General features: G+C 45.6%; 1 protein-coding gene across 3 annotated transcripts in view; it reads left to right on the top strand.

Annotated features, from left to right (window-relative positions):
* The window catches only part of NTM (neurotrimin), a 1,015,613-nt gene extending 1,004,856 nt beyond the window's left edge, over window positions 1-10,757 (top strand). For 2 of the 3 annotated variants that reach the window (XM_077112407.1, XM_077112408.1), the window contains 2 exons: window positions 4,042-4,074; window positions 8,937-10,757. In XM_077112407.1, coding sequence (XP_076968522.1) covers window positions 4,042-4,074; window positions 8,937-9,037 — 134 coding nt within the window. In that variant the 3' untranslated portion in view covers window positions 9,038-10,757. The remainder of the gene's footprint in view (window positions 1-4,041; window positions 4,075-8,936) is intronic. The other variant, XM_077112409.1, reaches the window with a different exon arrangement.
* Window positions 10,758-11,017: the final 260 nt, after the last annotated feature.

The raw sequence follows: 11,017 nt of genomic DNA, 5'->3' as shown, positions 1-11,017 counted from the left end.
CACATTCCCAGATTTAAAATAGAGAGCACTGGAAAGACAGCTCATGTAAATGGTGAGAGAGAAGCATGTGCCTAGAGCTAAGACGAACAGTGCTACATAATGTGCCTTCAGAAGTTTCTAAGAAAATTCTGATCACTTAAGTCTTCATCCTCAGAGGAAATGAGAGTTTCTTAAAGCCCTCTTAGTGGTATCTTACAAGCTGGTATTTAACTGAAAATGGATAGAGGGAGCATAATCCCACATCAAAACAAACAACAAAAATGAGCAAAAACAAAAACAAAGGTCACCTTCCCTGGTGGCTCAGCCCGAACGTGGAGCCAGTGGTTGATCAGCAGCCTCACTCCGCCGACACAGCTGGGGCCTCACTCCCCTCCACTAGGAAGTCATAGATTGGTTGAAATGACCTCCATGTCAATTCAGTCTTTGGATTTCCTGGATATTCTCAACTGCTTATCCCAGCAGCTTCCTGGCTGGATGCAGGGGAATGGGGTGGGGCCAGGAAACTGTAGGTTGTCACACCTGAAACATCTACAGACTTGAATAGCTGGTCCTCAGTGACGCCGCTGGAATCATTTATATAACTTGGAAGATTTTAGAGGAAATGGGCCTCACATCTGGGGGCTTTACCTCACTGAATCATGAGATTTTTTTTTCCTACTTCTTGGCTAGTCGTCAATAGAAGAGGGAGCTACTTAGCTCCTCAGGGAATGTCCCCAAACTGTCTTCACTTTATCTCAGAAATACAAAGGAACATTCAATGAACACATGTATTTTCACTGAGAGGGAACACTTGGCCTTAAGAGACACATGAAGCTATTTTGCTAACAAATATCTGGATAATCTAGAAGGATTCTGATAAGAAAAGTTTGTTCTCCCTCAGCATTTTCTGACACCCTTGAAACATTTCTCTGCTCCCCTATAGCAAACACAACAGATGGCGTGTCACCCTTTCATATTAATATTTGGCAGTCCAAGGCTCCCTCTGTTATAAATAAGAACTCCAGTTGTGCACCCCCCTCCCCCACCAGCCCTCTCCATCCCTCATTGGACTTGTGCCGCAGGCATATACAGGGCCACACTGCAAGCTCAGCAGCTCAGAGGTGCACATCTCCTGTCCACTGCCCCTTTGTCTTCTATAACCTGGGCATTGAGCTGCATTTGATAGTATCAGTGGGCTGGGAAAGGTTAGCTGAGTAATGCCCACAGACCTCATAATGACCGTTAAACAGGTTTATTAAGGAATGAGGATCACAGCAGACTCTATATATTTCAAGAAAACAACTGTAGTAGGGAGTGACAATTGGTCTTTTCCTGAAGAGGATTCAAGATAATTAATTAGGTCCAGAGATCCAGTGACATGTAGGTTCTATGGCACTTGACATGTGTGTCTAAAGAGCAGAAGGTCAGAAGGCATCGAGACTTTTCCTTCACCCTCCTTCTAGAAAGGTTGTATTAACTTATGTGAGGACAGCCTGCAAATCCTTTCTCCTCTGCCCACTCAACACATATCCCAACTTTGTGCTCACCTGAAATCAGCTACAAGTAACAGCTCTGATGACCAAAAATTCACTTTAGAGACTAACCAAAGATGCTGACTTTAGCAATGTCTCACATAGTAAGTCTTGGGGAAGGGGTACATTTCATTTTTATTTTTAATTAATTTTATTTATTTATTTATTTTTGGCATGGGCAAGCACTGGGAATCGAACCTGGGTCTCCAGTAGGGTAGGCGAGAACTCTGCCTGCTGGGCCACCATGGACTGCCCTTCATTTTTATTTATTTTTTATTATTTTTAAATTGTTTTCCTTACTCTGCCTGGCTTTTTGTTAATATGTCATTAACAAAAAGATCTTCATTATAATTCAGTTATATTCTTGAAGAGGAAAATAGATGCCTGACTTTTTGGGGGACTATTTGTTGCCTTGATAAGCACAGTGTCACTCAAAGTATGTAGGGTTGCACAGTGGGGCTTATGACCAGCACCAGCTTTGGCGGTTTAGGTCTCAGTTTTTTTGGAGGCCTCATGACAGTGCATCAAGTGCGATATAGAGGAACATTTCTGCATCTCTTCTTAGTAACAAATCAAAACAATGGGCTGGAGTGCAGCCCAAGAGGTTAGTACACATGAATTTCCTGGTGACATCTTCCCACTCTGTGATGGGATATGGGTAGGGACAGAAGTGCACCTAACTAACTGGAAGCACTGAGACATTGTTCCATGGAAAAGCCCAAGTGTAATTTCTAACGAAGTTCAAGGATGAGAGCCAAATAGTCCATTACCTATAAGGAAGCTGAAGACAGTTGACCTTTTTGCAAGTAGCCTCTGCTAGAGATTCAGTGGGCAAAAAACACTTGGAGGGGAACGATTAAGCAGAAATTGTTTTCATATCTTTGTCTCATAAAAAAAGTATTTGGAGTGCTACAGGGACCATATGTTTTCAATTTATTTCTCTTCCTGCTACTCCTTATGGCATCTCCACCTTGATACTTGAAACAGTCCAAACTGCACAACAGAAACTTCCCTGGGTCCTTCTCCTGTCACAGTCTGAACAGCCTCCATTCTTCTATGGCTGCATTTCCTGATACATAGCCTATATTGCACACTCTAGTTTTGGGTTGAAAGGCCAATTCTGCTTCGTCCCCCAAGCCTCTTTCTTCAAACTGTCCTTCCTCCCACCAATTACCTTCCTTCTAGGCAATACATCCATGGTAGCTGAATGAACCCACCTTAGCTCCTGGACTGGGTTCTAGGGCCCAGCAACCACTCCATGGGACTGTCCTTGCTAAATGGAAAGCTAACACAGCACGAGGAATCCTGGCTTCTCTCTATTGTCCTGGATTTGATCTGATTTTCTCTGAGTCAGAAAAAGTTTTGATCAAAGAACACTCCTTTCATCTTTATATCTCCATGGTGGCATCTCAGGGCTGTCCACTTAAACTGAGAAGGGAGAGCACATCTCAGGTGCCCATAAAGAATAGACTGAGAGCCTGAATGTACAGGTATGAAATCCCTGATTTCAAGCCACGTGTTTTATTGGAGTCCAAGTGGAGTTATATGTAGCTTTTCTTTCCTTGTCTAGGAGAGGATCTTTACACAGAGAGCATAGATTCCCAAAGTATTTCGGGAATTCAAATGACTTTAATGACATTTCTGCCCTTTCTATATCCAAGCTGGGAAAAAAAGAAGAGGTCTCTAGCCAAGAGGGAGGTACAGGGTTATATAGATCATCACCATTTGAGGCCAGGCGGAACAAGTGCTATCAGCAGACAAAGTACTAGAGGCTCTGTGGATTTGTTCTGACACTTGAAGTTGGCCAAAGAAATAGTGACCTTTCTCTTTCTAGCCCATGGAGAATAGCTGACATCCTAATGTTCCCACAAGGTGGGAGGGTGCAGAATGGACGGTCCTAGCACAAGCAACAGTATCAGCCCAAATGTGAGGCTCTGGTGGCAATGAAGTCATATGGGGCCAGCTTGCTTCCCCTGATAGCCTGACTCATCAAGAGAAGTCAATTGTCTGAGACCTGGGCTCCTCTGGCACAAGGAACCTAATCCAGCTGTGTTTTTAAAATGTGCAGCTCAATGCCAGCCACACTTCCACATTTTAAGCAGAGCCTAAATACAAACTGCTGTATTGTGATGTATTTCTATCAACCAACTTTATATATCAGATATACAGATTTCAACTAATTAGGGCTTTCCTGGTGACAACAGAGTGTTTTTCCACAAAGAAACATCAGCTTGAGGGCCTCAAGGTCTTCGATCCTTCTTCATAAGACAGTAAGAATATGTCTGCTTTGGCTTGAGCCAGCAGTCCAATCAGAAACATCACTGACCTTCCCCAGCCCCCAACTTACCTCTTGTGGCTAGAGCTGCCCTAGAAAATCAGAGTGGAGTGCATGTAAGAGGGCTGGGTGTGTCAGTTCAGCACAGGAGACCAGATCCCTGGACCAAGAGAGCTGTCTCCTGCTCAAAAATCCATCTGAGGGCAACGTGATCGCTTTCCACCTTAACAGTGGCCTGTTTTTAATTTCTTTTAGAAGTGAAAACTACTGTGCCGACCCCTTGGAAAGGTTGGTATGTTTCTGTTTCAGGCAGTGCTGCCTTGGTGGGGACAGGGTATGTAAAATCTCTTCACCTTCCTCCAAGGCCCCTTCTCTTTCCTTGGCTAACCCCAGGAAGCAGCCCAGGGGGAAACGTCCCCTGATTTTTGGTTGCCTGTATGTCCATTGAGATGATCCCCATCCTCAAGCTCACACCATTCTCCCCTGGGTGGCTTCCTCTTGCAGAAGTCTAACTCCTCTTTGCTGGCGACACTAATGAACACCTCTCAGAGCCCAGAATAGCCTATCTTTGGTCTCCTCTTGACCAGACCTGCCTCTTTCAGCATATTCAGTTGCTCACGGTCATCTTTTTAGATCTTGGCCTTGCACACTGCCCTTTGCTTGCATCATTCTCTCTCTGTCTCTCTGTCTCTCTTTCTCTCTCTCTCTCTCTCTCTTAAGTGGATGCTGGAGGGAGGGGAAAACGGAAGGAAGGGGGAGGATCTTGGGTGAGTCACTTGGCTACAAATAAAATGTATCATATCTGAGGCTTTCATTGCTGCCAGATGTTTCGGAAGAGTAACTGACAGTCATCACGTTCTCTGGGATCTTGGCTGCCTTGGTAATTAGTCTTTGTAGGCCTCCACAGCTCTCTAATGAAATGGAGGTGATAGAGGTGTCCAGCGTGGGGAACAGGTGTGGCTGGACGGAGAATGGTGGCTCTCCTGTGTGGCCATGTCCTCGAGTGCTGGGACTGGCTGTCACTCCGGCCAGCACAGGCTCAGAGGGCCTAGCTCATGAGACCCCTGAGACTCCACCTGCGGGACAGAAGCCCTCATCCAGCACTGCTCTCCACATGTTGGTGTTGGTGAGGGTGGGTGCCCCGTGGTGGCAGGTGGGCCACCTGTCTGCTGTGGCCACCATTCCCCAGCCTCACAGAAACGTTGGGTCCTGTGTTCTCATGCGCTCTATTCTCTTCATGCTCTGCAAATGCATGAGGCTCCCAAAGAGGCAGCTCTAGAGTTAATGGAATTGAATTTGAAGGCACAGGTCAAAGACCTTGGGAAGGTCACATAAGCCCTCTGAAGTTAAGTTTCTACAGATTAAATCTCATAGATGAGGATCATTAAGTATGGAGGGATCTTTCCAACTGCAAGTCGTCTGTTTTCCATCTGTAGCAACATGGTTTTGTCCCTATGTATATCACTGACTTATTGAAGGTGGAAAGAATTGGGAAGAGAAAATTGAAGTAAAGCCAGAGGCAAGGTAGGAAGAGTCATTTGTTTGGTTTTGCTTTTTGCTTTGCTTTGCTTGGGTTTTTGTTTTTGTTCCAAGTATAACCTTAGGAGAAAGAAACACACAGAGGTAGAGTGAATCTGGACAAGTCAGCCTGGGTCACATTATTCTGGTTCATTCCTTCAACAAATATTTATTGAATACCTGCCATGGGCCCAGTTAGACTCAAACCCTATGGGAACTCACAGAACAAACGAGAAAAATACATTGTTAGAGAAATGAAGAGAACTATAGTTTGGGGTGGTATTTTAATAGGAGGTACACTTGGTTCTGCGAAAGCATACTAGGTAGAGTCCAGGAGGGCTGCCTGGAAGAAGAGACTGGTACTGAGCAGGATCTGGAGCAAGGAGTGGGGCAAGCTGGAGAAGAGCATCTCAGGCGGGGGAAAGATTGTAAGAAGAGGGGAAGGAAGGAATCTGGCTAGAGGGCGCACGTCCATATGCGTGCACTCATGTGTAGGTGTGCACACGTTTGTGTGTATGTCAGCATGTGTGCTCTTATGGGCATGTGTGTACATTTGTTTCAAAGATTGGGGGCAGAAAGAAATTGAAGAACGAGAGGCAAGAGAATGAAGCTAAACATGCAAACAGCAAGTATATTGTGAAATGAAATGTAGCAAATACTCTACCAAGAAGTTGGATTTTTTGCAAATGTTGGGAGACTCAAGTAGATTAGTAGAAAGGTCAATGTTGAACTATAGAATTAGCATGAAGAACAAATCTGCGGCAGTTGGCAAGGCCCAGCTTAGTAAGTTTTGGGAAAATGGAAGGGAGAGATGACACTGCTGTCTTCTGTCAGAGAATGTTTGAACAGCCTGGCTTGGATGTATCACCATAGTCTCTCCCTGGCCCTCTTTTTTCTGTCCGTCCTCATCCCAGTCAGATTAGCTGGGTGTGGGGAAGAAAAGCTTGGGGTCAGAGTAAGGAGGCAGAGTGTGGAGGGTGGAGATGGGGAGGTTGAATGAGGCTGAGCACAGGACAGCCCCTCCTCAGGGCTGGAATGGAAGAGCTGAGAGCCCCCTTGAGCTTTGCCAAAGTGACAATACAAGAATGAGGAGGCTCTGGCAGACACTCAGTGGCCTTTTTCTTTCCTTTTGTAGAACACACAGGTCAGGTGCCTATGCCCAGGCTCTCTGCAGGGGCTCCAGGCAGGGAATAGAGCCGATAGGAGCATAAAAGGCACAGCATGGAAACTGAACATGGTGCCCATGGAGAGCTCAAGGACGTGCTGGCACATCATTGTGCATATGTATTGGAGGTGGAAGGTGTTTTCCCACTCAGTTCCCTCTGCTGGGCTGCAGAGCCTTGGAAAGCAAGGTCTTAGGTTCTATTTCAGATAGTGAGCAAACCTGTCCTCTGCCCAGCTGTCTGCCTGGCCTGTGGCGTGTACTTCCCAAGGATTCTCCCTGCAGGTCAGGAGGAGGAGAGCAGTTGATGTTGAAGATAAGCATCTGTCCCTTTCTTCTCTTCTGCCTCAAGGCATCTTCTTTGCGGTGGACACGGCAAGGAGGAAGATTGAACAGAAAAGGGGGTTTCAAAGCTGGGTGCCTTGTGTCTGTGTGTGTGTATGTGTTCAGCAGATGAAATCAGATGAAAAATAAATGAAAGAAAGAGCTCTGTATGGAAAAGTGTATGTCCATCCAGGAGTATTAGGGGCTGGATGTGCAGGACACACCCAGGATCACAGTGTGTGATGCAGCCACCAGCTCTTCAGGGATTCCACATGGACTTGGCTCCCACAAAGCCTGGTTCATCCCAGTGGACTCAGAAACAGTCTTTCTGTGGCCTGAAGTCTTCAGCCCCAGGTCCTAGCAAGGATCTCTGAGTGACCCCAAGGGTAAAAATACCTCACAGAAGAGAAACACATAACCCCTGACCTTTGAAAACTTCTGTAAGTAATTTCTCTCCTTTCAGATTCCAAAGAATGCTAGGCAGAGAACAGAGAAATTAGTTATAAATAGAGAATTCCTGGTGGTGGTTTATGATGAAACAGAATATTTGGATGTAAAAGAAGCAAACAATTAATGATCAATCGAAAGCTATAAGTATCTCTGGAATTTGAATGTAAGTTGAAAGGGAGCTTTTTAAGAAAGGGCCTTTGTCATCTGTGCCCCACTCTGCACCTGGGGTAAGAGAATGTTCCCTGACACAGGGACAGAGCCCTTAGATTTTTGCTGCCCAGCAGTCACGCCCTGCAGGGTGGTTAGCACATTAGGAGGCCCTTTCCTTGCAGTCATGGGAACTGGCAGTGCCGAGAAGTTCTGGTCCTGGGAATAATGCAACCCAGATCCCAGAGAAAGTCAAGGCTGGCGATCCAGGCCATTTCAAAGTCCCGACTCTAACTGTTGCATATGAATCAGAGCTTGGTCCCAAAGTGTATATAAGTGAAATCATATGGAGACCCTCCAGGTCAGCAGTTCTAGAACTTAGTGGAATGAGCCACAAGGAACCAAGACACCTGGTTGCATTCTGGTATGCTTCAGCTAGAAGGGTCTCCGTGGCTGGACAGCCAAGCAGGCAGGTGAGCAGGCTCTGGCTCTGTTCTTTCATCCCCTCTGAGGACCCAGACTTCATGTGTGATGAGTTTTAAATATCCATCAAATCTGGTGCATAGAACAGGCCAGAGCCAACATGATCTAGGGGCAAAGGGGCCTTGGTCCGTTAGGTACCAAATACATCTAGGCATCCAAACTTGGGAAGATTGCTCAGGAATCACACTTGCATTTGTTAGGGGGCTTCTTGGCCTCCAGATTGAGGTATGTTTCAGAATGATAAGAAAGCTGCTGAGAAATTTTATGTCCGCATCCTTCTCTGGCCTTCTGTGTTTAGCTGCTTGTTAGAGTGTCTCCTTGCAGGACAGTTTTTGGGTGCCCACTCCAGACAGGCAGTATGAAAGATTCTGCCTCCCTTTGTGTCCGTGAATCTCCAGGTATTTCACATGCACAACAAAAGCCACCTGTTTATTTCCTCATTCTCACCTCTATCCCATGTGGGCCAGCTTTTACCTTCTAGGCATGTGGTACTCCGACTAAGTCTGCTTGATTCTTGTCCAAGTGGGGTCAAATTCAAATGCTCCAGGCGGAAGCCCTAAAGTTGAATTATTGACAGAATGGCCAGTGTCTCCCACTGCAGCAGGCAGACAGATTTCTGGCTTCAGCAGGTCATTTACCACCCAACAGTTGAAGCAGCTGGAGGGCTTCAGAGGGGATGTTGGAGCAAACAGTGTAGGAGTTTATTTTCCTGAATCCCAGGGTATTAATTAACCAGCCACCTTCTTCTTGAACTTGATCTGTGAACTTGAGCTTGGCCTTAGCATGCTACGACATGATGAAGGAATGGTGGCTCCAGGTGTGTCCTATGCTCTCTCCTTGCAAGGGAAACTTGTCATGACATAGTGGGTATTATAAGACAAGCTGGGGGGCACTGTCAACCAGGGTTCATTCTAATGCAGCTCTATCCTGGTAGAGCTGGACACCAGGGTTCCAGGTAGAGGACGCCTTGTCAGAGGCAAGGCAGTGGGACAGCAGCCTGGGAGACGGGATGGGTTCGCCTCCACTATACTCCAAGTGGCTCAAGAAAGATGTGTTCTCTTCCCAGGCCCAGGCGCGGTCAGTGAGGTGAACAACGGCTCCTTGAGGAGGGCAGGCTGCATTTGGTTATTACCCCTGCTGGTCTTGCACCTACTTCTCAAATTTTGATGCGAGTGCCACTCTCCTCTGCCGGGGACAAGCTGCCGCCACAGCAACCACCAACCCACAGCGACGGTGACACCGACAGCAGCCAGAGCATACCCGATTTTTCATAAGATATAATCAAATGAAATTCAGAGACACAAAGGAGAAAGGGACACACAGTTGAGGGAGGGGAACCAAGAATACTTTGGGGGAGGGAAGCTAAAAAAGAAATTGGAAATTGCCTTGCAGATATTTAGACACAACCGAGTTTTCTTTCTTTTCCCAATCGGGAAGAATGCACAGCTGGCTTCGGACCCACCCGCGAGCTGCACTGCGTGACATTCTTGTCGCCAGGGCAGGCAAGCGCTCAACCACTCTGCCCATTCAACTGTCCCTACCACAGAAGATTCTGGAATCGGCCATTCCAAATTCAGTCCATCAATAGAGTCCGCCGTGCAGACCCACACATGACTATCGGAGGCCCCACTAGACTGCCACCATGGAGTGTGGTATGAAACGAACACTTTTTTAAAAAGCAAAGAAAAAGGAAATGGAAAAAGACAGCCTGACAGCAACAACTATCTCTCAAACAACAGTGGCAAAAGAATGGTTAAACCTTGTTTTATGTTTGTTGTTTTTTTTTTTTTTCATTTTACCGCACGGATGTCACAGATAATAAGGGATTCTGATTCATTCTTAATTTTATTAATTATATTTTCAGATATGAGTCTAGAACTTAGTGCAAAAACAAGACAAAACTAAAAAATACACAAGAGGAAGGGGTGAAGAGAAATATGTTCATTAAACGTTAAACATGGATAGTGTGCTTTCTAACTAGGTTTACAACTGGTGGATACGACACTGGGCATTAACCACCCCGTCAGGATTTGGCATATCCACCAAAAAAAAAAAAAATACTCGATTTAACCAACATCTCCACCAGCGCTACAGATTTCTCCTTATTCTGGCATTTAATGCAGACAATATTATGCTATCTACATCCTGTCTAGAAATGGAAAGCGTGATCTGCACTGTATCTTGAGTTTGTTGGCTATGCTTCTTTTGATGACATATATTATACAGTATATATATATATACATATATTTTTTTTGTTAAAGTTCTAGCCATTTTATTTCTCAGCAGGGTCCTTTCTCAGACATTACTGCATGCTGTATATGGCGTTAGCTGTGTGTTGGTCTCCTAAAAGATGATAGAGTTTACTGGTAATTGTGTAATCAGCTCTTGCGTTTTTATTTCCTTGGGTTATTTACATGTCAGAGACGTTTATAAAAAGTGAAAAAAAAAACAAGAAAAAAACAAGACAAACAAAAAACAACTAATTGCAGGCGCAGCTTCTCCTTCCCAGGTGTGGCTCTGTGAAGCCAAGGTCTTCACAGGTGGCATCTTTCCCCATTGTGCCGCGGGGTATTGACAAGCAGCAAGCGACTGAACAGACTAAGCCATCAGTAGCCACTTGCTTTAGCCCATACGGGATTCTCTGATGCCTTCGTGACCACTGGAGAATTTAATCCTCTTGGTTTACTTTATTTAATTTTCCAACTTTGTGTGCGTGTGTATGAAAGAGAAGAAAATGAGGTTTTTAGGTAATCTTTTTTTTCCCTCCCCAGAAGTCTGGGAAAACAACGAGGCCTCGGGGAGGGGTCCTGGATGTGATGAGGGAAGGTGGGATTGGGGGATTGGGGAGGGAAGGGTTGTCTCTGACTTGACATTAAAAAGTGTTCCATGTCCCTCTTCACTTTTGGTGTGTTACCTCATTCTAAAGGGTGGGCGGGGGGTCAGGTTGAAGAACATGGAAGAGGATGGGCTCCTGATGGTTAAGAAAACACCATCATCCCATAACAGAAGCAAGGGGAGGGGTTCCATGGGGACCCTGACTTCAATGCCTTTGGAAAGTCATGAATGAAAGTGATCCATGCAGCTTCCTGCCTGAGTTCAAACACTTCACCTCACAACTTGGGCAAATGTCAAGTCCAGCTAGGGAAA

Source organism: Tamandua tetradactyla, chromosome 8, assembly GCF_023851605.1.
Source record: "Tamandua tetradactyla isolate mTamTet1 chromosome 8, mTamTet1.pri, whole genome shotgun sequence".
Classification (NCBI taxonomy): Eukaryota; Metazoa; Chordata; class Mammalia; order Pilosa; family Myrmecophagidae; genus Tamandua; species Tamandua tetradactyla.
This window is presented reverse-complemented; position numbering and strand designations above follow the sequence as displayed.